Here is a 27,679-nt window from a genome sequence, read left to right as displayed (position 1 = left end):
CTTAGGATCACAAAGTGGTACTTCTGGGATACAAATGTTAGAGGTGGTCGAAACAGCAGTTTTCTTCTGAGGATTCAGCGCTGCCTCAGAAAAACACCGATCAACCCTCCGCCACAACTGACGAAGTAAAGGCAGTGCATGACAGGAACAAGAAAAGATCATCGATGAAAATAACACCAAGAAATTGTCATTCGATTGAACATTATGGGCCTCCAGCTGATATCTTTTCTACAGGGAACTCTGGAAAGAATGCCCCACCATCCCGTGACGCATTTAACTGTGCCTCAAAAAGCGTCAAAAGTGAAGACAACAGTCCAAAATGTAATGATATCAGGAAAATTGCACGAAAAAAGCTAAGGTTCTCAGAAAAGATAAATCTGATTGTCCTGATGGGAGCAAAGGTGTCTTTACAGCTTCCAGAAACTGGAGGGAAATTTGAGGAGGAGCTGAATGAGGAAACCCAGCCAGATCAGCAACGCCAAAAGAAGCTCGCATCTCCAGGCCCATCCTTTCTAATAATTGACACCTGCACAAGGAAGAGCAACACAAACTCTACCAAAGACCAACATAGTGATCAGCTCTTGAATAGTCCATATGGTAAGTTCGACCATGTAACAGAAGTATCGAAGCACAGTACACCCATATCGGACTGGTATGAAAGATCTACCAAAGAGGAGGAGCTAGAGGTACGTACCTTGGACTCGTGGCCACCCCAGATAACACAACAGCAGATTAGAGCCCAGAAAAGTGGAAATAAAATTCCACGGCAATGTAATTCTGAATGGCGGTTCATCTTCAGGACATTGGAAGGGACAACAACGGTGAGCCAAGTGCAAACTCAACATATAAGAGCTGCCCCCGAAATACTAAAAAAGTGCAGTGGAGAACGCCTTTGGCAAGCTAATCCTGAACCGCTGAAGGGTATCGAAGAGATACCTAATGAAAACACTATCTCGACATACACAGTCCTTGACACTTGGTCACCTTCGAATGATACGTGTGAGTCGAGGGGAAACTCGCACCAAAAACTCATTGACTCTCCGAGGCCTCAACGATAGCGAAAGATAAAAAGTGAATCCCGATGCTCAAAATTTATGTCTGCCAACCCGCTTCACCCAACATTTCTATTGACAAATCACAAATCCGGTAGCACCGGCGGCTTATTTATGAAGCAGCAAGATTGTGGTAGATGGCGACATCACTTTGACTCAGATCGTCAGCGACGCACGGGAAATATGAAGCATCTTAATGGAAATAGCTATAGTAGTGGCAAAAACTATAGACGGCAGGCAAATTATGATAATGGCAGATCTTGCCAAGAAGCTGATCGTTTCCGATTCTGTGCTCAACTCTATCAATATAACTTCCCGTCGATCCCCGATTTCAGGAGAGAAGGAAAGGACCGATGTGTGGAGTGCTGTTTCCAAAACCTAGCACATGGCACAAATCTCGATGTCTATCACCGTGCCAATGATCGTATGTGCACCAGTTTTCTTCTTATCAAGGATAGACGAAATATCATGAAATAGATTCTGTAATGGCCAATAATAATTTACTGAGTAAAGAGCAGGGAATTAGATTACTTCAGATTAACTTAGATCACTCTAAAGTGGCTACTTACCAATTAGAAAAAACTGCCAACGAAATGAACATGGACATAGTGTTAAGTCGAACCACTGGAAGAATATATATATATATAATTATCTAGATTAACCCAGGCTCCTAGTGGTCCAATATATATTTAGAATAAAACGATGACTCATGAAAAGAAGGAATCAGTTAAATTTCATTAGCATTTAATATTTAATCAAATGATCATATGAAAAGAACGAGTTATATTTACACAAAATAAAAGTCAATTAGAAAAATCCATTTCCACGATATCAAATTCTGCATAATACATAAACAAAATACTGTATGTTCAATTATAATAATTTTAACTTGATGTTGGAATATCTCTCTTTTAATCACTCTTTATGCCTAATTTCGCCATCTGCCCCCTGTTAATTCCTCCTAATTTAGGTTTTAACTAAACGTCTATAATTTACTAAAAATGTGGTAAGAATCCCTTTCATCACGGATGATCGCCGCTCCTGATGCTAATCGTTGAAATGTGTATAAACAAAAATCTAACTACATTTTTTTCCAACTTGATTTCTAGCTTGCACTAATCAATCTGCTTTAATTTTTCAAAGATTCCAAAAAGTAAAGTTTTGAGGGCTACCAACCCTCTATTTCTAATTGGTAGTCCGGCTTCAAAGAAAGATCCTTCCATTGGGTGATGAGGATTACGTAGGTACAAATAGTATTAAAATTGACATCATTGGTCAAGGTTCACCCACTACGATCTTTCGAAGCATATGGGAGGAAGATGTTTTCTGTGGGGGGGGGGGGGAATTGTACAAAAAAGAAGGAAAAGAAAAGTAGAGAGGAAGCAAGAAAGTCAGAAATAAAGTCAATTGCCTGCAGGTGGCAATACAATGGTCAATAGGCTTTAGTATATAGGGGAGAGAGAGAAGAAAGAAGAATACAAAGCGGCTATTACGCAAACTTTCAAGGGGCCCTTTAAGTAAGTGGCCATAAAATTAAGGAGTGTTGATGGAGGCGAAAGAGCATGTTTTGTACAATTCAAATGGCTCAAGTCCCCTTTTCCCTTTTCTCTTATTATTATATTATATTGGGCTGGAAATTGGAAATCTCCCGCTTCATCTGATCATCTGATAGCGATGGCTATTGACGCCATAGCAATAGTACTGGCCCAAGAGCCATTGGTCTGGTCCACAGCGCAAGGTCCGGAACTCAAGGGTCTCCCCTTGACTTGGTCACGCTGGACATCAAATAATGGGAAGGCTGCGATCATGATCCGCAACAGAGCACTTCATGGAGCTGTGCTGTCGGTTATGAATAACTCGGTGGCGGTGCAACTGCACGTAGACGGAAGGGAGCTGATCGTGGCTAGCTCATATTTCTCTCCATACAAGGACATAAAAGAAGCCATCCAGGAGATTGAGGAGATCGTGGTAAAGAATATAAGGCACGGGATCATTATTGCCGTAGACTGGAATGGACACAACTCTCTATGGGGTTATTCCGATAATAATGAAAGAGGTGAAGACATCCTAGACTTCTTTATGTCCAAAGACCTCTTCCTTTTGAATGGCAACAACAGCACATCGACCTATGGACACACTGGATCCTTCGGCTGGCCGGATCTATCTATATGCAATCTTGTGTCTCTAGCAAATGCCATACAATGGTCTGTGGGAGAGGAATATTCGGCAAGTAGTCACTCCTATATTCACATGGTGATATGTGACTCATCTCCATCAACTAAAACCCCTTGTTTCAATACAACGCAGCGTAAGCTCTTCAATTTTATTTGTATCCTCAGAAGTACGACACCAGTCCTGATAAGGTAGATTCGTGAGTGCCGAACGTATGATCAACTTCAGCATATTACAAACACTGTGCATCAAGTAATAGAAGAGGCAGGTAATAGGTCATTGCTCCCTGGGAGCAACGGATCGCAGATGCCAGTTAAATCCAAAAGCACATGGTGGACAACTGAACTGGAAGTGTCACGCAAGAAGCTCAGGGCTTTGAAAAGACGATATATACGAGCAAAAGATCAGGGGGACAAAATTCGCCTGCGCATCGTATTTAATAAATATCAGGCTCAGTACTGTAAAGAGATTTGTAAAACAAAATCATCTGCCTGGCGTGCACTATGTGAAAAAACGGCCTCTGAATTTGGTACCGTATATCGTGCTTCTATGTCCAGCAAAACAAAACCGCAGCTGACTATAAGCCAATTTGGTGACGAAACAATTTTGCAGGCGGGGGAAAGACACCTTAATGATATTTACCCCGATGTTGACTCCGATGATTATGGTCCTCCTTGTATGAGCTCTAGTACGTACTTCGACCCGAATTTGAATATGAGAGCAATATCTAAGCAAGAGATAAAAAGAATCGTTGACCAGCTTAATATGCGGAAAGCCCTGGGTCTAGACCGGGTGAACAACAGGATGGTCAAGGCGATAAATAAAGCATTTCCAGATCTTTTACATTCCCTATACAATAAGTGCCTGCAACTAGGATGTTTTCCAAATCATTTCAAAGAAGGTAAGTTACTCCTTTTATTGAAGAAAGGAAGACGTCCAAGAGACCCAAAAGCTTACCGCCCTATCTCTTTACTCTCTGGCTTCGGGAAGGTACTGGAAAAAATTTTGGTACAACGAGTCATGTTTTACACGGAGAGGCAAGGATTCTGGCATGCCAACCAGTATGGATTCCGACAAGGTCGTTCAGCAGAAATGGCGCTTTCAGACATGATGAAAGAGGTTAAGACGCAAAGAAATCGAGGTAATGACGTAGCCATCATATCCCTGGATATAGAAGGGGCATTCGATAACCTCAGATACTCGTCTATACGCCACCATCTAGCAATAGCGCCCATACCACAACAGCTCAAGGTAATCTTATCGGACCTTCTGAACAACCGCCGAGCAGTGTTGGTCACGGATGCGGGAAAAGCTGTGAAAGAGCTTCAAAAGGGTGCACCTCAGGGCTCATGTTCCGGCCCCTTGTTATGGAATCTTGTTCTGGATGAGTTGTGAAAATTAATTGGCCCTCAAACGTCGAAGTTCAGGCTTATGCTGATGACCTTTTGGTAATTGCATCTGCCCCTACTGTCAAGGGATCAGGTGATCTAGCAGAAGAAGCCCTTAGAACAGTGTCAAATTGGCTGCACATGCATAAGCTCACTCTCTCTATGGCTAAGACAAAATTCTTATGGATATCAAAGAAAAGACCTCTCACCATCTGGTTCCAAGGGAAAACCATCAAGAAAACGGACGTGCTATGTTATTTAGGCGTGTTTATCGATAAGCAACTTAGCTGGGAAGATCACATCAAAGAACAGAAGAGAAAGGCGCCATGTGTTCTTTAGAAGATGCGCCTGATGGCTGGACCACAGTGGGGACTGACACGGGCTCTGAGGAGATCCCTCTACTTGACAGTGGTTGAGCCTATGATAGCTTATGGAGCTTCAATATGGCATTCTCCCAAGGTCCAGATGTTCAGACAGCTCGATTCTATACAAAGACCCTTCCTTCTATATATCTCTGGTGCGTATAGAACTACACCTACGAATGCTCTTCAGGTGATCTTGGGGCTCCCGCCATTATCCCTCAAGATAGAATTCCTGACAAGAGTCACACGTCTTCTAAAGCTTCACAAGCCATATCCATTGTTAGAGGAAACATTAGTCCCGGACGCCTTCGAGCAAAAAACTATAGGCTGGACCTCGCATCCTGCTGAATCTCTGCAGGCCAATCAAGTATTAATAGAATCTTCGGAGGATGATACACCTGAGGAGAAATCCATCGTATATTACACGGATAGCTCTAAACTGGAATCAGGTACAGGAGCTGCCTGTATAAAAACCGTGGGAACGGAGATCATGCATAAATGGGCTGCTAAACTAAAAGAAAATAATTCAGTATATCAAGCTGAGATGCTCGCTATATTTACAGCAGCTCTGGATGCAGCTACAAACAGGAGGCAGACTGTAATAAGATCGGATAGCCGTTCAAGTCTCCAGGCCATTCTAAACCCGCTCTCTGAAAACGCAATGGCGAGAAGGATAAGGAGTATACTTGTATCTCACCCATCAATACGCATCTCCTGGGTAAAAGCCCACAACGGCCAGTGGGGAAACAAGCTTGCGGATGCGGCGGCCAAAGAAGCGACCAATACCGGAGTCTTTTACGATGAACTCTTATATCCAGCTTCTCACGCAAAATCACTCCTCTGGAGGGACATGATAGCAAATTGGCAATTGCATTGGGATATGCCGGAGGCATCAGGAAGATCAACTCATGAAGTTATGAAGAAAGTAGATACTAGGAGCAGGGGCTGGTCACGAAAGCTCATCTAATTTGTCACCGGTCATGGGCCTTTCCCGGCAACCTTACATCGCTTTAGTGATTGCTAGCAATAAATGCTCTTGTCTTCAGCCTGGCACGCCCCTGCACTACGCCACATGCTGTCCAGAAATGATGCCCTTTCACTTCTGTTCGCCGGCTGCCCATCTACACAGACCATGGATGCTTGGCATACTACGTCGAGAGGAATCAAAGGAAAAGATAAGAAAAATGGTGAAATTCCTTGAGGAACATCTCGAGAAGATAAGGGATCCGTCTCCTCCAGCTCTTGCAACTCCGGTACCAGCGCCGTTAAGGAGATCGCCGTGTCTTCACCCTGACAGTGCGCTGGTGGCACTGTTTGCGAGCGAGGAGCAGGATGAATCCCAAACCTAATTAATGACGTCTCGGAGAAATTAGACTGACTGTATTGAACTGCCGGAGTGCAATGAGGTGCTCTGCCCTTCTTGTCATTTGATACAATCCTTGATTGATCAATCAAATTTCTGATTGCGCCTTTTGCGATACGATTTTATACAACTTTCCATGATTATTTATTATCCGTGCCCGTTGCACTTTACTTTAACTTGATTAATTTGATTCTTCGATTTACATAATTTTTGATTTCCTTGCACTATATGTAATCTTTGACGTATCAATAAATTTTGGTTTTACCGGAGATGCCCTGTTTCCCCCCCCCCCTCCGGGGAAGGGGGGGGGGCGAAGTGCTTACCTTGCTTTTTGCGACAGAGCCTGGGTGTCTCGCGGTTTCTCCAGCCTTCATTGAAAGAGTATTTTCTAACTTTGGATTTGTCAATTCAAAACTTAGAAATCGTTTAGGTGTAGAAAAATGCGCAAAATTAGTTACATGTTATCGGATGCTACGTGGTAAAAATGAACCATACTATTAATTATATATCTATTCTAGACATTTTGTACCTCAAATTCAAAATCGCAAATTATAATTAATATTTTGTTTCAATTTTAATAAATTAGTGTTCATCATTAGTAGTTCATCATTAAGTTATATACCTATTCTATTAGAAACATCCCAAAGCATTCATTTAGGTTTTTGACGGTTTAAACCAGTTTTTGACACTCGTCAAAAACCCAACCCTGATCAATACAGTACAGTAAAATGCTTCATTCGTACTTCAAAGTAGTAAAACAACTTTTTCAAGGTCGCGAGGTTTTTCTTCTTTTTCTTGGAACTAGGAAAGGATGCATGAATCAATTTTTATTCGTCCTCTTCCAGAATTCTGAGTATTTGATGTGCTATAGAAGGTCAGTGCCATCTCTGCTAATATGTAAAAAGTTTATTATATTACATACCTATTTCATTCTTAACATCATCCAAAACCTTTCATTTAGGTCTTTGATGCTTGCCACGTCCAAAACCCAACCCTTGGTTTTACCGAGACAAATTGGTAAAACTCAGAGAAATGAGTCGAAATGAAAGTGTTTGCAAGTGTTTTAATTTTGGGTTTTACCAAGTCAAAGCCTATATTTTAATGAATCAACTAACCATCATGAATTTATTACTTTTAATTATGAGTATTCTATAATTATAATTAATAATAGAATAATGAATTAAACACATTAATTAATGACAATGTAGTGAAGAAATAATTTTAGAAGTGTGAAAAATGGGCTAAAAACAGCAAGGAGTGACATTTTCTTCAGAAAAAAAAAATTTGTAGTAAAGGTGAAATCTTCTCATGAAAAACTCAGGAATAGAAACGAAACAAATAAAAAATAGAACAATGGTAGATAAAAATATTGCTAGGTTTGTGTAAATTGCTTGGGACTCTATTCAAGCCAGTTTTGTGAGAATGACCCCAATATTTTTTATCAAGAAAGAAAGTTCAGAGTATTTGACTTACTGAATGTTAGTAGATGGCAACAAAGGATTGATCTGGGATATTTTATGTCCATGTTTTCTGTATGATGAAATCCATCTGTCCAATTTATCATAAGCATAGTCGATGTTTCCATCTGTTTGGAACAAATCATTCATTAAAAAACAACCAAGTTATGGTGATACCTCTGCAAATAAAGCTAATTCATTACAAAATCAAATTGTTAAACAAATCAGGCATTCCTATAGTAAAAATCATTTAATTTCAGGGTAAAAAAATTGAAAAAAATTGTGGTTTTTTATTTAGGCTTATATTGTATTTTATTGATTAAAATTAACTGACTTTATTAATTAAAACAAATCTTGTTAATCATCAAGAATGCATATTTTCATATAATTTAACTACTTTTTCTCTTAATCTCTCACATTTAATTCAGCATTAATTAATAAACTACGAATAAAAATATGAACACCAAAAATTTGCGTTTATGTAACATGAAAGGTCGTTGAGTACCAATTAACTGCAATTGATAATTTTTGCAGCACCACGGTAATTTTCTGCACACGAGGGCTAATTAGACCGGAACCTACAATTTATTGCTAATTCCGAATGGCAGGCTTGTTTTTTATACTTGTCGAGAGGTTGGTGCGCTAACCTCTCGATGGGGGGACTCCCCGTGGTAGCAATTGTTTCAGAGGTCATGTCGCCGTTTCTGTTATACCCCTGTGTCAGGGAAGCTTTCTGACAAGGTCTAACCAGGTATCAAACTTGCAACGCCTTTATAAACATCCTTTGGTACTTTAAGTAAGCATCTTATCCACCTGGGCTACCGCACCTCCAATTAACTTGGTAGATTAACATTCTTACAAAAGAAAATACAAATGCCACAACTGACAAATTGTCCAATAAGGTAGCTGAAAAAAAATTAGATGTCAAATATAAAATACCCAATATTAAAGCATATATCATGAAAAAAACCAAAATACACTGAATTTTTCTCATAAATTTAAACTTAGATCACTCTGCATTCAGTGCAAAACGTTTTTTTCTACTGTTTAGATCCATTAATTTAATGTCACATTTTTTCTCACCAAAAAGGGATTATATTATAGCTGTACGAACATTTTAATATTTGAGAAAATGTTTATTCAGCTTTAGTTTTGTAATGTTTCACGTAATTTATTGAGTTGCCACCATGCATGAAATGCATGGTGGCAACTCAGCACACATATGGTGCAGGTATCTCAATTCACTTGATGTACAACCGAAGGGCCATTCAGCATCAACTAAATAAAACAAATACTATCGACAAGATTTGTTTCTTGCACAATTGGTGGATGTGTTTCCAACCTGCATGATATTCCATTCTTTAACAGATTTAATGAATTTTGGTAAAAGAAATGAGCATACTAAAAATTTTAATATGAAAAGTAAAGTCAAAAGCCTATCTATTATTATTTTGAATCAGCAATTACTGCTAGAATTCAAGGCGAAAGTTTTAACAACTGGCTGTTGCGAAGATATATTTTTGGGAAGAGAGAAAATTCAACTGCCTCTGCAGGGAATCGATCCCATGTCCTTTCACTTTCCAGGTGAACGCTCTAGACCACTAGACTACAGATTTGGTGCCTCTGTGCCAGTTGTTAAAACCTTCGTATGGTAGCGGAGAGTGACATCATCCTTGTATAGAATTGAAGGCTTTATACAAAAAATTATTTGTTTTTTTAATCAGGGGAGTCTAACAGCCACATTATAATCAGGGTCGGGTTTTTGATATGACAAGTGTCAAAAACTTGTTTAAACTGTCATAAACCTAAATTAATGCTTTCAGACAATATTTTGAACACAATAGGTAGATAACATGAGAAACTTTTTACATATTACGTTTCATTTTTAAGCATTAATTTATTACAATAATTAAAACAATATTAATTTACAATCAGCCTAGAACAGATAATATATTATTTCATGGTCCATTTTATCTCAACTACTGATTACCTGTTTCTTCTTCTTTCGCAGGTCACATTTGCGTGCATATTGTTCTTTCTCTCCAGATAAATTTCAACAGGATAAAAATTTATATGTTTGTGGACCAGCCATTTCGAAATGTGCTAGCCTATTTGCGTTACATGTTTTCTTTGACAACAATTGTTTGTATTGGCGTGTACCTCTTCAAGAGTTTTTCGTATCTTTTTTGAATCGCCCTGTATTACTAATTTACTGAGCAAAATAGAGTATCTGACCTTCACTTATCCAACAATTCTGTATTATCCAACATCCCACTGCCAAAAAACAAAACCAACACAAAAACACATCAATCGCAATAAGAAGCGCAGCCTCTACGTCAACAGAGACGTGGTGAAGAAAACGTTCGCCCTCAATGTGTGCAAGATCAATCGAGACAAGTCTGCGTCCAAGGGCAAAGCCTCACAGCTGAAGATGAACTTGAAACGATATAACGATGGACATCCTGTTAACAGGAGTAAATCAGCACTGAAACGATTTCAGTATAGGCAGGAAATGTCCAAGCAATCGGACCAGGGCTGGACTTAAGGGGGTGCAAAAGAACAATTGCACCGGGCCACAAAACTTCAGGGTCTGCAATTCTTCCAAAAGGAACCCTTTTCTTTCTCAGCAGATGTTTTGGAAATTGTTGATTAAAATTTAATTTCTCCCCTATTAAACTATTATTGATTGTGAAAGGAGGCTTTCAGTTTGAAGCCCTATAATATAATTTTTATTTTATTAGGTATGGCATTAGCAAAGAGGTGGTCACATATTTTACCCCAGAAAAAAATCTTTCTTTCTGCCTAAAGAAATAACAGGGCTACATTAACCAAGAAACAAAAAACATGCTTAGGACATCAAGCGAAAAGGGACACCTTAAAACAAATCTTGTAATTTTTTCTCACACAAGGTGAATATTCGAGGTTCGAGAATATTCTCTGGAAGGACTATTATTAATAACTTCAAAATAATCCTTATTATTTTCTATAAAAATATTCCCCAGTAATTTATAAAAGTAGTCCTTCCAGAGAATATTCTCAAGGATATTATATGTAACTATATTACAATTAACAGGAGAATATTCTCAAGAACTTACAAGAATATTCTGAAGTTATTTATGATAGTAGTCATAGCAGAGAATTTTCTTGAATATTCTCCTTGATTCTCGAGAATTTTACATCTCGGAACAGCTTCGGTATAAGGGACACGCCAACTTTCTGACTTTTTTCCGACAATAAGTCGCCAGCACCCTGTGGTAAAATTGGTGGTGTGTAAAATTTCATTACTATTTGGTATGACCATTTTACCCCATGCACTACTCACGTTACCCCACCCCATGGGGTATGATGGTCATAAAAGTGAGGTCTAAAAAGTTGCTGAAAATAAACTGTTACACTCAAAAAATATTTTTGAAAAATGTGCTAATATACTCTCTAACAATGTAATGTAAAATATAAGCGAAAGGATATCCTATATTTGAAAAATTCATATGGTTATACCTCTGCAAATATGAAAAAGCCTCTTTTTATGACCATTTTACCCCACCTGACCTATTTATTTATATAAGTTGTATGACATTCAGGACCGTTGTTTATTTAAAAGAATCTGGATTCCCGGAAATAGAGTCTGGGTTTTAATTTATAATTATTTTTATTATAATTATGGTTGTTGGTTTTAGCATGTTTATGTTGCGTGAGCATTAATAGTGTCCCACAGCTTCGTCATATTTATTAACCCAGAAATCATATTTATAATCCAGATCTTATTTATGTTTTCATTTCTCTTGTGTTTCATGATATTTTTCATATTGTTTTAATTATTTTCTATGCTGCCGATTCTTTTTCCGGCGCCCATAATGTGTCTAATGGCCTTGGCGACATTTTGGTGCCGAAAATCGCCAACCTGTCCCTTATACTGAAGCTGTTCTGTTAATTGTATATAGTATATTGCATAAATTGTATCGTACATAAATATTGTATTGTATGAACAGCAGTGCTGTTTCTATTAGAGAGAAAAATGTGAGGATCTGGCAACAGGTTCACGTACTGGATCAGAGGAATTCACATGGAGAATCGTGTGTGTAAGAATGCTATGTGCCTATGAATATATTTTTATAAAACTATATAGTTATTACAAAACATAAAAGGCGCCGGACCAGAGAGGGCGAAATTTTCATTCTCAAACCTTACCTTCAACATTACAAGGGGGCACCAAAATGAGCACTTGCCCCAGGTGATCAAGCATATAGTTGCGGCCTTGGTTGTGCAAAATAGATTACAGAGCTGGACAAAACAAGCATCATCAACTTGTACACTTTAAATTTTTTTTCCTCTTTCACCAAATAAAATTCCATTGCTTCATGCAATGGACCCATGCATCAATGCGCATCGGTACATCCAGTAACACAAACATTCACCTCGTACACACTATTGCTACCAGTGGTGTAGCCGGGGGGCGGGAGCAGAGGGAGCGATTGCTCCCCCAATCGAAATTTTGCCTACATTGGTGCCTATTTTTCTAAATAATTTTGATCTTTAAAAAAACTTGAAAACCATTGACTTTTTCATTTTCTACCTTCATTGACTAAAATGATGAGTAAGGAAAAAAAAATCTAAATCATTTGCGCCTCTTGCAGTTTCACAGTGACTGGGTTTGTACTAATCCTTAAGAGAAGGGAAAAAAAGTGGAGGTTTTCATCACCATTTTTGATAATTGCTCTAAAGCTCTTCATCTGGAAGCATGTTCAGATCAGTCTCTGTTCCCCACCTTTATTAAAGGGCAGAATCTTACCCACTTCTTTTTTCTCTTGCTATTGGTCATTCTTGGTAGAGCTCCAAGAAATACCTTTCATAGGTATGAGGATATGACGTTCACGAAATGCTCATTCTGTTCTGAAGGGCCACCAAGAGCATTGTTGACTAAGGCGCCTTTTGAAGAAATTAGGCACAAAAACCCATGGTCCCCACATAGGGGGCCTGACAGGGCTATAGCCCTGGGGCCCGTGACAGTTATCATCATTTTTTTGCTTTTTCACGCTATAAATCAACTACAGAAGGGGCCCGCAGAAGATTCTAACCTAGGGGCCCATGCGGGAACCTATATTGGACAGACCACTGAACCTATGAAGTAATGGCTAAGATATTCAAGCTCCAAGAAGTATCGCCTTTTCTTTGGGCGCCTTAGGTAGAGTTTGAGCTCCTAGAATTTCTAGGCTAGAAATACCACTTTATGAATGGGGGGACTTAGCTAGATTTATAACGCCTAGAAATGTGACGTTATCTGCCTCGGCAAGAGCTACTAGCTTGTGGGCAGTGTCAAAGACTAAGAAAAGGTGGAAAACTGCTATGAGCTTTTGAGCCCTAAAAAACCCAAGATTTTGGAGCACAAAAGGGGGTTCTGGAAGAGTTTTACTTAAAAAAATGGGTAAATAAAAAACCTATTATCTTGGCCCAATAGCGCTCTGATATATAGAGAAAATTAGTCTTCTATATTTGTACGACAATATATATTGTACTGTATTATATAGTGATTGTATAGTTTTATGTTACAATGTGACTTTTTCAGAAGCGTTGAATTTTTTCATGGTGTAGTTTCTCATTTCCACGAATCACTGTTTGTTTCATCATTATGCATATACAGCAGTGTGCCGAATCGGCGAAATTATTCAGTGCAAAAAGTTATGGCCGGTGTGTTTGTTAACTAAATTATTCCCAGTATACTTTTGGCACTCGTGGCCCCCCCCCCCGACTTCATCATAATTTATCTATGACTGTCCAGAATAGCCTGACGCAGGGGTTCTCAAACTTTTTTCCACCCGAGGTGCCCTTTTCCCCTATTCAATGCTTATCCGCGAGCTTCACCTGCTCCCTAGAGCTGTTTAACATAAAATATTTTCGCAAAACCTTTGTCAGGGTCACCGCTCCGTGGTGCCCCTGACGAAGATTGGAGGCACACAAGGGTGCCGCGGTGCACAGTTTCAGAACCCCTTGGCCTAATGTAAAAAAAAAAAAAACCCACTACAAATAACTGAATGAGCATGCATCAATACACCAACGCGTGGAGACGTTCCTCAAAAAAGGGTGGCGATGAGCCACAAGCACATACACTTTGAGAATCCATTGAATATTTTATAAATAAAATAATAAAAATGCACTATGTGTATACTCATCGCTTTTTAAAGCTGAATTTCGGGCGTTATATTATTATTCGGGCGTTGTTTATTTCCCATAGCTGCCAACTTTTGAAAATGAAAATTCTGGAGATTTTCGCGCACACCCGTATTTTATGCTAAAACCACTCCCTAATAAATACAATAGGGATTTTTCCAAATAAAATAGGGATTTTCCAAACATAAAAGTTGAAGCATAGGGAATAAAATCCCTACTCAAAAACTGAAGTCAAATTAAAATAGGGATGTTACACACATGGAAGTTAAACCCTTGGGAATAAAATTCCTACGCAAAAAACAAGTGAAATTGGAGGCAAAAACTTCAATGATGTAAAAATAAATATTGTGTTCAATCAGAAACGCTGTGAACAAACATTCTGCGCGAATGACCCCAAAATCATCGGAAGATGAAGGAAAACACCGTCAATTTTTGAAGAACACTGACTTTTTGTAACACTTGCTTGATGGTTTTTTTTTTCATTTCACGAGTGATGATGGCAGTCTTTCCATGACCGATGTTTATGTCCGTAACACAACTTGTACAAAAAGGAAAAATCGGCCCTCTTCTGGAACGTTTGATGAAAGGAAATTCATCGGAATAAGTATCTTTAAAATTGATTAAATATGTTTTTGCTTATCATTATTCATGCTTTGTTATATCGCACGTACGTAACTTCAACGAAAGAAATTTTGACCACATGTGCATCACCATAATCTTCAATTATTATCCAGGACTATTGGCTGCTAAGCCATTTCCCTGCACGATAAGACAAACAACTTTCTTGTTACCATCAGAGGGTTTGTAAAACTTCCTTAAAAAGGGAATTTTCCCATTTACGACGTGTGACGTCATTCCGAAAGGGAAAAAAAAGAGGCTTCATGCCCCACAAGAAATTCCTTAGGGATTGTTTTCATAAGCGGGGATTTTTTTTAATGAAGTAGGGAATTTTTAGGGACAATTAGAGATTTTTGTGATTTTCGTAAAAATTTGGGAGATTTAAGAACTTTTCGGGAGATCGAGCGATGAAGATAAAATTCGGGAGATTCCCGAAAAATTCGGGAGACTTGGCAGCTATGATTTCCCACAACAACACATTGGTGGTCTACGCAGGGCCGTGACCATTAAAGGGACTTTTCTAAGGCTCCTGTTTAGAAATGCCCGCCTAACAGTTAGCTCTCAAAAATTTTAACTGAATCTCATCTTCATGAAGTCCCTTTTGCACTTGAAGCACCTGGACCGGGCCTGGAATTGTCTATGTATTATGAGGAAAGTTTAAAAGTAACTGAAGATACATACATATACTATTTCAGAAAAACAAAGTGTCCACGAAACGTAGAGTCTTAAAAGATTATCTAGTTTTTAATTGGCACTTATCCAAGCGCTTATGATACTTTCTAATATGAACTATGGCATCGTGAGGTTTGCCTACTTACCCGAAGGCCCTCTGGTCAAATTGCGAGGAGAAAAGTCCAAGAACTTGCCCAGTGGGTTCTCAAACTGTGCGTCACCAACCTTTGTCGGGGCACCGCGGAGCATTCCTAAGGTTTTTCAAAGAGTCTTTGTTAAACTGCTCTGAGGAGCCGCGGGCAAGCATTGATTAAAGTAACAGGACACCGAGGATGGAAAAGGTTTGAGAACTCCTGCGCTGGTCTGTACCATTCATTACTAGACATATTTCCATTCTTCTGATTTGTTATAAAACACATGGCATGAATTTATTTCACTAGAAATGAATATACATATACTATGAACAATGACTTTCTAGGTTTTTCAACTTTGAGAGAGAGAACTCCCCTTTAAATAGTATCTCCAAAGGAAGCCAGTAGATAATAAAACATAAAAAATATTTCAATCAATTCATATACCTGCCACTTTCACTTCGATTCGGAAGATGAGCATTGGCATTAAAAACACGCCTCAGCGATACTTAAATATATTACGGACGCACGCACATGATTATTTCTGGTGCACACTAATTCATTTGAAGCAGTGGTTCCTAAACCTTTTTGGATTCAGGCCACCCTCTATGCGTCTGCAATCTAGTAGCATGTGATAACCACTGCGATCGTGTGGGCATCATGGGGGATTCACCCCGGTTTGAACCCCACTAGTGGCAGTGACCAGAACGAGTCTTTTTTTTTTCAATTTCTAGGTACGAATGCTAACGCTTTCGTTTGGAAAGCCTTCCCGCAGAGAGCAGGCAGGCTTTGATCATTTTTGTTGCACCACAGTCATTTTCTGCACACGCGGGATAATTAGACCAGGACCTACAATTTATTGCCAATTCCGAACGGCAGGCTTGTTTTTCATACTCATCCAGAGGTTGGTCTGCTAATCCCTCGATGGGGGACTCCCTGCAGCAGCAATTTTTTGCTGTGATCAAGTCGCCGTTTTTTGTTGTACCCCTGTGTCAGGGAAGTATTCTGACAAGGACGAACAGGGTATCAAACTCGCGACACCTCTAAACATTCTTTGGTACTTTAGGCAAGCATCTTATCGACCGGGCTACCGCGCCCCTCAGGCAGGCTTTCACCGTGGTATTTGCATAACACAAAACTTCAGGCATCTGCCAGTTTTACTTCTAATATAGAAGACAGATGGCAAAACTTCTCGAACTGAAACCATACATAACTATGACATCGTATATACGTTACGGTCCCACATAATATAAGAAAGAACTTTCCAGCATGCATTATTTAGTTAGAAATTCCATAAATCTGTCTTACTATCTTCCATAATTCTTGTAAGTACATGCACGATGAAGTAGAAGTAGTGTACATGTGAAACGTGCTTACGAAAAGAGTGTAACATGATAAAAGCGATTAAATGGAAGCATGAAGATTTCTCTGTGCTTTCGTATCTTGGAATAATTTTAAAAAGAGAAAAATATATATTTTTTCCCCTTTTTATATTTTTTAATTATCTCTTATCATTTTTTTTTTTATTTTAATCTAAATTTTTTCCAACCTTTTAGGGTGACTTCCCAGTTGATTTTGGTGTTTGCATTTGTATAAGTACACAAAACATAAAATGAATTTAAAAATTAATTAAAAAATTAAAATACATTAATCAATTGAAAAGTAATTAATTTATAATTTGAAAAATAACATCAACTGAAACACAAACATTTTTTTTGTAAATTGGGAAATTTATAAAGTTCTTTCCACTAATGCATAATTTTAAGTTTGCGCCTTAAGCACGAACAAAAAAATGGCGCCTTTCACAATTCAGCTCCCCCATGCACCAAAACCTGGCTACGCCACTGATTGGTACCTCCAACAAGATGGGAAGTTTCAAGGGGAAAAAATTACTGGATTTCTTTTGTGGTGTCCATTTCGCTTGAAGCCCTAAACATTTTTCTTTTGGAACAGCTGTCGTAGGTCCGCCGCTTGACGATTTTTTGGCGCCAAACATGTCTGATGGCCCGACGAAGAGTCGCTAAGGCCGTCAGATGCTACGGACGCCAGAAAAAAAATTATCAGCGCGCAAAACATAATAAAAACCACCAAGCATAAAAATAGAAAAAATAGTTTGAAAAAATTACACCTAGACCATTTTTTTAATAATAAACAGATCGGGACATAAGGAATTCCGGGGATAAAATATTCTATGCATTAAAACTAATACCCGGAACTTTTTTTAATAAACGGATCCGTGCATGTTGAATAAATAAATATTCTATGCATCAAACTAAAACCCGGACACTTTTTTTAATAAACGAATCCGGGAATGAAAAATTATGTTGATTCATTTTAAATATTAAACCGATAAGACAGAAGGCATGGCAATGGATGAATAAGTAATAAATACAACGAAATAATAAAACAGTATGATACAACCTGAGCAGTAGATTATAAGGAAATAATAATCCCAATGACGTGAGCTACAAAAGGGAGGAATAATAATCCAAGAGACGCGCTGGAAAGACGCGGTGAACAAAAGAAAAAAATCCTGTTTGGCGAAGTCAGCGCCACCTGGTATCACCCAGCAAAAACTGAAAAGATGTTAAAAAATACGGCAACCTAGAGCCCCATTATGACGGTCTTGGCGACTTATCGAGAGGAAAAATTCGCCAAAGTCGTGGTGGACCATACTGCACCTGTTTCGAAGTTCAGTAGTAAAAATTGTCAAAAAAATTCAGAATCTCACATTGTATATCCATCTTTCGGAATATATGAGAGTATGATTCAGATAGTGGTGTTTATGACTGAAAATTTAGAAGTTCCGAAGCATCCCTATGGAAATAACTAGATTTCTTTTGTGGCCTCTTTTTTGATTTAATGCCCCAAGCATTTTTCTTTTTCTTGCTTAATGTAACCTTGTTAGCTTCTAATGGCAGAAAGAAAATCCTGACTCTTGTCAGGGGCAAAGAATGCAGCCACCTGCATGCTCTTTCTTTTTGAAATACGATACTGCCATACTAACATTAAAAATGCTATTATACGAGCTGCAAACTGAAAGTCTCCTTCCCCAATCGTTTAATGGGGGGAAATAGTTAAATTTTAATCGCATTTCCAGAACATCTGCTGAGACAGGGTTTCTTTTGAAAAAATGGCGACTTCAGGGATTTCGCGGGATAGTGCGACCGCATTCGCACCCCTCAAATCCGACCCTGGAACAGTTTTTTGAACAATCCATAACTTAAAATTTAGGTGCCTAAATAGTCACTTGCCGCGTGTAAACTAGCCTTACATTTTGATGTCTGAAAACCATGCAGTATAGCCATAAGTGGAAGCAAGGTACGATAATTTAAGTAGTACTGAATGAGAGTAAAAAGAAGTTTCTCTGTGATTAAAATGAAATTTATTCTGGTTAAGCAATAACCGAAATCAAAATATTTTAATGGGGAAAATGGCGTTTACAACAGCCAAAGGTTCAATTGCATTTGGGCATTTATTTATCATACAGAAAATTACTCACCGTTACCACCATACAGCCCGAAATTTTTGCAGTATGCGCGAACACCTCGACCATAGCAATCGAGATGCCAAGGACGAAGAAAAATTCTGAACATTATTATTCTATCGTTTCAACCTCAGAATCGTGTGTGAATCGAAAATTGGAGTAACTTCAACTTCAAGATTGTCACACAACTTTAAGAATATAACCACCTTCACCATGTGAACAGGGACTTGACTTGACTAGATTATTCAGGGCTTTCAACTTCCAAGCTGTGTAGAAAAAACACGTTTTCTGCTTTTTTGAAGCTGACTTGACTAGACCTATTGTTAAAGCCGTCTTTTCCTAGGAGTAGAATTTCTGCACAGTGCAACGTGACAATGCTGATTGGTTAATAACCTTAAATTTAGCTTTTTTGGACCAATCAGCGTTTTCACGCCACACACTCCCGCTCCTAGTAAAACATGGCTTTTACATTTAAGAAAAATAATTTTCATAGAGTAACACGGATGGACAAACATGGATGTAAACATTAAAATGTCATTCCCCACTTTCTTTTTTTGCAAGGACATTGCTTATTAGTGATTCTGGTATGACGGAGCCGATATATTGATTATAGTACAAGTATAATTTGTAAAATTACATTGTATGATACATGGTAATTAGCTCAGCTGAATAAAGGCATTCTTTAGTTTTGACATATTTTTAAATAAAAATTTCTTATCTGAAAGTTTTTATTTTAAAGAATTTCTCGCGACCCCACTAGTTCATTGCCGTGACCCCCCCCCCCCCACGAGGTCGCGACCTACGGTTTGTGGCCTACTGCTATACATACATCAATGGTTATGCATAATCAACAATCGCCTCGATATATATATATATATAAAGAAAGTTATATTAAATTTCACTACATTTATCACTTTAACTGGTGATTATGAATAATTCCCAAATAAAGTCTGATAAATATGGAAAATTTTATAATATTTCTTCGCTTCATTAAACTGATTGAATATTTTCTACCGTTCATGGTACGTGCACTACACATATTTCGCAACACAAATTAAATTGAATTAAAAAAGTGTGAATAGAGAAGGTAAAAACATTCATAAAAACATTATTGTAATGTTGCCTTTTTTTTCACTCGTATGCAAATAAAACCACCATTACCATTCGAAATCAGATCCTGGATCATAGTTATGTTCAGTTAATCAAGTAATTAATTGACGGATTATCATATTTACCAATACGAACTTGGGATTATACATCATCACCGTTGAGTATGATAAATTCTCAATTCATGAACATTTGTTATTTTTAATTCACAAGTTAGAGTTTGGAAGAAAAAATTAGTTTGCCTAATTTTACTGTCCGCTATAGAGATTTTCCGCTAACTGGGAATTAAACACATTAAAAGCCCTATTTCATGGAACCGGAGATCCGAAAAGTGTCCGTTCATGGGAGATGACCGCTAACAGGGAGTGTCCGTTAACCCTTTGCGGCGCACTACCCCTTAAAGTTGGAATTTCAACAAAAAAAATTGTATGTTGTCTACTTGGGCCTAAAGGAGTACGCTGGTACAATGTTGACTCGACAAGATTGCACTTACCGTTTTGATTCCGTGGGTGTTCCATAAGCGGGAAAGTTGCGTCACTAGAGCTCTGAAAAATGCGTCTTTGGAGGGAAAAATGTCCCTCCAAAGATCGTCACTCGAGGCTTGAGATTATCTGTCTCACTACTGGGTTCGCCAGCCCGTACTTCTCTTCGGCCTTGATGCAACGTCGACAGTTCTGTGAACCCGATCCTTTCGTTAGGGCATCGGCATTTCCATGCGCTTTCTCTTTACGAGGCTGGATCGTCCTTTTGATGCCATCTGACTCTCGTTAGAGAACAGTTCCGGTCCTGCCATTTTATCTGCATCGGCGATGCACTCTATTTCCGCCTCCAGAATGTCCATCACTTTCCTAGGAGGTACTTCGTTACGACCACATCCGAGTAGGGCGATACCTTCGTTCATGTCATATTCCTCATGTCCAAGGAAAATCTTTGTTCCCTCAACAGGTCCACTCCGATGATGCACGGATCCTTTTTGGTGCCACGAAGACGGTGTGTTGGTAGGTGACCGTGGCGATCTTCAGTGATATTTTCAATTTTCCCCGTGAGTCATTTTCTCTCCCGCGACTATCCGCAGCGTCAACGAAAGTTGTACGTAGAGAATTTGTTGCTGGAATTTTCAAGACAGATCCGTCTTGACGATGCTCACTGCTCACGTTGGCTCCGGTGTCGATGACCATCCTACATGGCAGTCCGCCAATCTCGCCTCTGACGTGGGGTCCGTGGTTTCCTTCGTGCAGCTGTGAAACGTGATACACACTCAACATGGCTCATCTTCCGTACCGGTAGCTGCGACTGAGCATGTGCTACGCAGGTGACCTTTTTCGTGGCGTCTCCAGCTTCCCAACGACTTGTCTTTCTGGGTCCCACGATCGTTACTCTTCAGAAGTTCTTTGATCTCTTTGATGATGTCCGCCGTAGCGTCCTCCGCAACAGTACCGCGGACAACTCGTCGCTCGCATCTAGAAGCTTGATGGGCTGCGTCCTTGTATTCGCCCAGACGCAGCGCCTGTTGGATATCGGGGTCTTTAACGGAATCGACGAAGGCTTGTACAGTCAATCCGTCCCTGATGTCCGGCGGGCAATCGGGATATGCCAGCTGTGAGAGTCTTTCAAAGTCCATGGCCAATTCTTGCAATGTTTCGCCAGCCTTCAGTTGCAGCCTGTGAAAGTCCTTGATGTAATTTTCTCCGAACCTCAGGTCGAGTGCGTTCGTCAGAAATTCGTAGCTGGATCGATCCTCGGTGGCGAGCGTCTGAATAACTTCGGCAACTTCATCTCGGAGAGCGGCGGCTATGTGGAAGGCTTTGAGGGCACAGTTCCATCCGTTCGCTGAAGCGATCATCTCGAAGTGGGTCTTGTATATCGACAATGATGTCCTGCCGTCATACGTCGAGGGTTTGATATTCGGCCGATTCATGTGAGCTATGGCTGGCAGGACCTGGTGAGCGTCCAGGAAAAACGTATCTGGCTCCTGAATTTTTTCTCTCTTCTCGAGCTCCAATATCCTTTTTGAAAGCTTCTCGTCAACTGCATTTATTTCTTGGGAGAGTTCTTTCAGGACCTGGTGAGCATCCGGAGAGTTCTTTCACGGTGTCGACTATTCCGTACACTCTGTTTTCAACGGCAGCGATGTCTCCCTTCACACCGGCGATGGCGGTGGTGATGTCTTGTTTAACGACGACGACGTCATCTTTCACATCAGCAATGGAGGTGTTGATGGCGGTAGCATCCTCTCTAACACGGCGGCAATGGAGTTGGTGACAGCAGCAATGCAGGTGGTGGCATTGTCTTTCATGAGCGAACTCATTGCCTCTATCCTGTCATTTATGGCGGCGATGGAGGTGCTGACGACTGCCGTAGATTTGTTTATCTCTTCCAGAATGACCAATTTCATCTGTCCCATCACAGACATCAGTTGGTTCAACTGTTCTCGCATTTCATTCATGTCCATTCTTCTCGTTTTCAATCAAGTCGTGAATTATCTCACTTCTGACACCAAATTGTTCCAGATAATTTTTCAAAGGACTTTGAGATTGCAAAACAAGAAGCGGTTCGACGGACAAACATATAGATTTATTCACAGAACAACAATTTACACGTATTTACACGCTAATCAGAGAGCTAACAACTTTCTCGCAAAGTTCAATTACAACTGACTTTACAGCCAGTCTCTTTAATCTGGGCCAGTCTCTTTAATCTGGAATATTATATTCTCATTCTCCCTACTATTTATAGGTCTGGTCGAAACTTCGAGAAAAAGAATATTCGACAAATTTCTATTTCATAGTGCCAGGTTTATGGTGCCAGTGTCTCAGGGGCGGATCCCTCTGGAATGTTCTTGCCAAACCTCCGCGTTCTCCACCAATCACACTTCCTTGAGCTAAACCGAAACCGTTGTCATCTGCTGTTGCCAACAGATTTCGATATTTTTGAGAGCCGTAACAATTCGCTACATCTATCATCTATAGATTGTAATAATAGGTATATTGAATTACATGATATTCAACTCTCAATTGACCGAGTTGCATTTCACAAGCAGTAATGAGCATTTTCGAAATTAAAAATAAGCATTTTCTAAATTTTATATCAGAAATGTGCGGCGGATGCGGGCCTTATGTTAACTTCATAAACAACATTTTTTATTCATATAACTTATGGTTTTTTTTTTCTGATATAGCGACGCCTACGTTTATGCGGTGCTAATTCCAAGAAATACGGTACTCATACAGTTACGCCTACGTTCATGTGGTGCTTATTCCAAGAAATACGGTACTGTGTTAAACTACATGCACCGCAATAAGAAAACATACGCAATGAAATATAGAAACAAAAGACCACAATAAAAGATATATTAGTTATTGCTCCTTTCGTTTTCAATTGTAATAAAAAAAATTAATGGCCACTCAGTAAATTCCATATTTATTCGTATTTAGAATCAATTTAATATATTTGATTATTCAGACCTGTAGAATTGAAATTTTGGAAAATTGTGTGGAAACTGATGAACATGCCAAGTTTTGAAACAATGAAGTTTCGTGATGGATTTTTGGTCACTGATTTTGATCACGTGGCTGATTTTTGACTATCACGTAAAATTTTTTCACAAAAATTTATTTCGGTATAACAGGAGTTCTATCATCGTAGAAATGCGGAAATTTAGTGGGGTTTTCCAGTTCATCAATAATTTTAAAAATTGAATTGAATTTTTTGTTTTTAGAAATATGTCGCTCAGAAATTCGCCCAGAAAATTATATATAAAATAATGAGCCAGACTCACTTTTTAGGTGAATATCCATGTAATGACATTAATTTCGGCTTTTTATTTATATCTTCTCAAGCACAAGAATGAGAATTCATGTCTCGGTATTGCCTTATATTATACAATTGTCTTAATCCATATAGTTTAGGATGTTTTGAAATTAATTATGGGCCCATATAAATTACATTGCAGAAATTCTGTAGCTTTGATCAAGCATTTTTTGAAGCAAAAACAAGCAGATCGGTAACTTGAATTCAGAAAAAAAATTTGAAATAAATTCCCATTAAAAAAAACGATTCATTTCCATGTCTCTTTTAGGGTCGTATTCACCGACATGGTTTAAACTATAGTCACAATTTTTGGATAAGGGATCGACATAGATTGATTAAAAACATGAATTTAAACAATCCGTGTCGATCTCTTATCAAAACATTTTGACTATAGTTTAAACCATGTCGGTGAATACCGCCCTTAGATTTGTTTCTTTCATATAAGTCGCACAGGAAGTCGCCATATTGGTTACCCTGTATGTTCCTCAAGAAAGAGTGAAATATCATGTGATCCAAAAAGCCTCTTATTTGGCAACTTTGTTCCGTTTTAACGACATTTTTGGCAACAATTGGCGATGTCCTGCATTTTCTGTCGAGGAAATATGGTCAACATAAGTATTTTCCATTCACCAAATTTCTTTGCCCATACTTTTCACGTACTTTGCTCGAGCAAATATGGTAAATGTTAAAGCTGTATTAAATTTTTTTGAGTAAGATGACCATACGTCCCGTATTTCCCGGGACAGTCCCGGTATTTTCGGTATTTTTGGCCGTCCCGACTTTTTGGTAAAAGTGTCCCGGTTTTTCACTTATTTTACACGAAGGCTACTTGAATTTTTATTTTTCATTGAAGTCAAAGATTGAAATTTTTTTCAACTACTAAAACATATTATGATAATTACAACTATTAATGAAAATATTAATCTCCCACACTTGTCTTGGTGAACGTTTTTTACGTGAAATTCATTTTAATTCACTGCAATTTGCAGTAACGCTTCATTTTCCGTAATTTTAAGAATATTTAGCAACTTTGCTCGGTTTTGGCGTCATTTTTGACGATATTTGGCGATGTCCCGTATTTCCCCGTATTTGGAATCCCCCGCTTTGGTCAATATTAGGCTGACCATATTTCTTTGAGATAAATACGGGACATTGGGATTCTTAATACGGGAAAATACGGGACATTGCCAATTATCGCCAAAACTAAGCAAAGTTGCCAAATCTTGTTGAAATCACGGAAAAATCACAATGGCGGGAAATGATGCATTACTGCAAATTGCAGTGGATTAAAATGTGTTCCACGAAAAAAAAAGTTCACCAAGGCTAATGTGGGAGATTAATATTCTCATATATAGTTGTAATTATCATAAAATAATTTATGAGTTGAAAAATAATGTCAATCTTTGACGTCAATAAAGAATAAAAATTCAAGTAGGCTTCGCGTAAAATACGGGAAAAACCGGGACACTTTTGCCAAAAAGTCGGGATGGCCAAAAAAACAGAAAATACTGGGACTGTCCTGGGAAATACGGGACGTATGGTCACCTCAGTAAATATGATCTTATAATTTGCCCATCCTCTTACTTCAAACTAGGCTGCTCATATTTATCCGGAAGAAATACATTAAATCGGGATTCCAAAATACAGGAAAATACGGAACATCGCCAAAAATGATCCCAAAACCAAATAAAGTTGCCAAATATTGTTGAAATTATTGAAAAATCACATTGGCGGGAAATGATGCAACACTGCAAATTGCAGTGGAATAAATGTATTCCACGAAGAAAAACGTTCACCAAGACAACCCAAGTAGTCGCATGACTTCAAATATGACGTGAAAATTTGGTTATTTTCTCTGAATGATGTCAGTCAAAAAAAAAATCACGTCAATTCAAAGTCATTTAATGACCACAGACAATAAAGGTCAGAAAATAACGTGATACTTGATGACCTTAATGAACTATCAAGTCATTTCATGATGTGATATTAAATGTCGTAAATTATTTTGCTTCATAAAAATCACGAATTTCTTTCGAACTGAAAAGTTCTGTTCCGGATGAAAATATCAAAATTATTCAAAATGTTTGTTAATGAACCTTCAGAGAGTGTTTCAAAATTACCGTAGGCCTATTCGTTACTGGAAATGTAAAACTTTTCAATGAGTAATTGTTCATATAAATTTATCAACACGTTATGTAAATTATAATTGCATCCATATCGTGTTTTTTATGTTAGATCAGAGGCTTTGTGAAATCTGTGAACAATTGAAAAAGATGCAATGATTTCTTTGACGTGTACATTGAACTAAAAACTTGAATTTTTTAAAATATTTTTCTTTTCGATAATTATAAATAACGTAAATAATTATATTTTTCAAGGATAAAAAAACAAAAGAAAACGAAAAAATAACTGATATCGGCTGAGCAAGAGATTACAATAGTGCGATCGGTAGAGGCATGGCGTGAGATACATAAGTAAACTGACCATATTTGCTCGAGAGAAATACGGGACACCGGGATTCCAAATACGGGACATCGCCAATTATCGCCAAAAACGACGCCAAAACCAAACACTGTTGCCAAGTATTGTTGAAATTACGGAAAAATCACAATGGCGGGAAATGATGCATTACTGCAAATTGCAAATTGCAAATTGCAGTGGATTAAAATGTATTCCACGAAAAAAGAAAGTTTACCAAGGCAAATATGGGCGATTAATATTCCCATATATAGTTGTAATTATCATAAAATAATTTATGAGTTGAAAAATAATTTCAATCTTTGACTTCATTATAATGTCAATCTTTGACTTCAATATAATGTCAATCTTTGACTTCAATATAATGTCAATCTTTGACTTCAATATAATGTCAATCTTTGACTTCAATATAATGTCAATCTTTGACTTCAATATAATGTCAATCTTTGACTTCAATATAATGTCAATCTTTGACTTCAATAAGGAATAAGAATTCAAGTAGGCTTCGTGTGAAATACGGGGAAAACCGGGAAACTTTTGCCAAAAAGTCGGGACGGCCAAAAATACCGAACATACCGGGACTGTTCCGGAAAATACGGGACGTATGGTCACTTATTTTTAAAGCCTGAGCGCTTTCAAAAGGGCACTATAGTTCCTTAAAATTAGGCTGACCATATTTCTTCGAGAGAAATACGGGACATCGGGATTCCAAATACGGGAAAATACGGGACATTGCCAATTATCGCCAAAACCAAACAAAGTTGCCAAATATTGTTGAGAACGGAAAATCACAATGGCGGGAAATGATGCACAAGTAGCAGTGGATTAAAATGTATTCCACGAAAAAAAAAACGTTCACCATGGCAAATGTGGGAGATTAATATTCTCATATATAGTAGTAATTATCATAAAATAATGTCAATCTTTGACTTCAATAGAGAATAAAAATACAAGTAGGCTTCGCGTAAAATACGGGAAAAACCGGGACACTTTTGCCAAAAAGTCGGGACGGCCAAAAAAACAGAAAATACCGGGACTGTCCCGGGAAATACGGGACGTATGGTCACTTTACTTAAAATCAGTAACTCGTGTTAAATTTCCCATATTCATGGGAAAAATTTTCTAAAATTTGCGCAAGGGTGAAATTTCTTAGCATTTGTGGAGAATTTTGAGAGTTCATCAAACAGAAGAATTTTTGCAAAAAATTAAGGAATTAATGCAGTGCAACCTATTGTAAAATACTTAATTATGTATTTGCCCCGCTAGATGGTAGGACATTTTCTGAGTGCGTGGGAAAAATCTAGTGAAAAGGGAATTTTTTGAGGGAAATTTCGCTGGAAGAGGTTACCATCACTACTTAAAATCCTTATAGCTCAGTGCAAAGCAAAGCCGCTTGTAAGTTAATGCAGCTCAAGTT

The 27,679-nt window shown here is 38.4% G+C and overlaps 1 protein-coding gene across 3 annotated transcripts in view; it reads right to left on the bottom strand.

The window, feature by feature from the left end:
• LOC149088343 (2-oxoadipate dehydrogenase complex component E1) overlaps positions 1 to 19,106 on the bottom strand; it is an 846,788-nt gene extending 827,682 nt beyond the window's left edge. The window contains exons 1-2 of one of the 3 annotated variants that reach the window (XM_089247246.1): positions 18,883 to 19,106; positions 7,811 to 7,922 (exon numbers count right to left, since the gene is read on the bottom strand). In XM_089247246.1, the coding sequence (XP_089103372.1) occupies positions 7,811 to 7,922; positions 18,883 to 18,976 (206 nt within the window). In that variant the 5' untranslated portion in view covers positions 18,977 to 19,106. The remainder of the gene's footprint in view (positions 1 to 7,810; positions 7,923 to 18,882) is intronic. The other 2 variants (XM_089247241.1, XM_089247249.1) reach the window with 2 other exon arrangements.
• Positions 19,107 to 27,679: the final 8,573 nt, after the last annotated feature.

The sequence above is a fragment of the Pholcus phalangioides genome, unplaced genomic scaffold, assembly GCF_987345545.1.
Source record: "Pholcus phalangioides strain wild (caught in Gottingen) unplaced genomic scaffold, Ppha-v1.0 ptg000003l_1, whole genome shotgun sequence".
Taxonomy (NCBI): Eukaryota; Metazoa; Arthropoda; class Arachnida; order Araneae; family Pholcidae; genus Pholcus; species Pholcus phalangioides.
The sequence above is the reverse complement of the archived record's forward strand: the minus strand, read 5'-3'. Positions and strand labels throughout refer to the sequence as shown.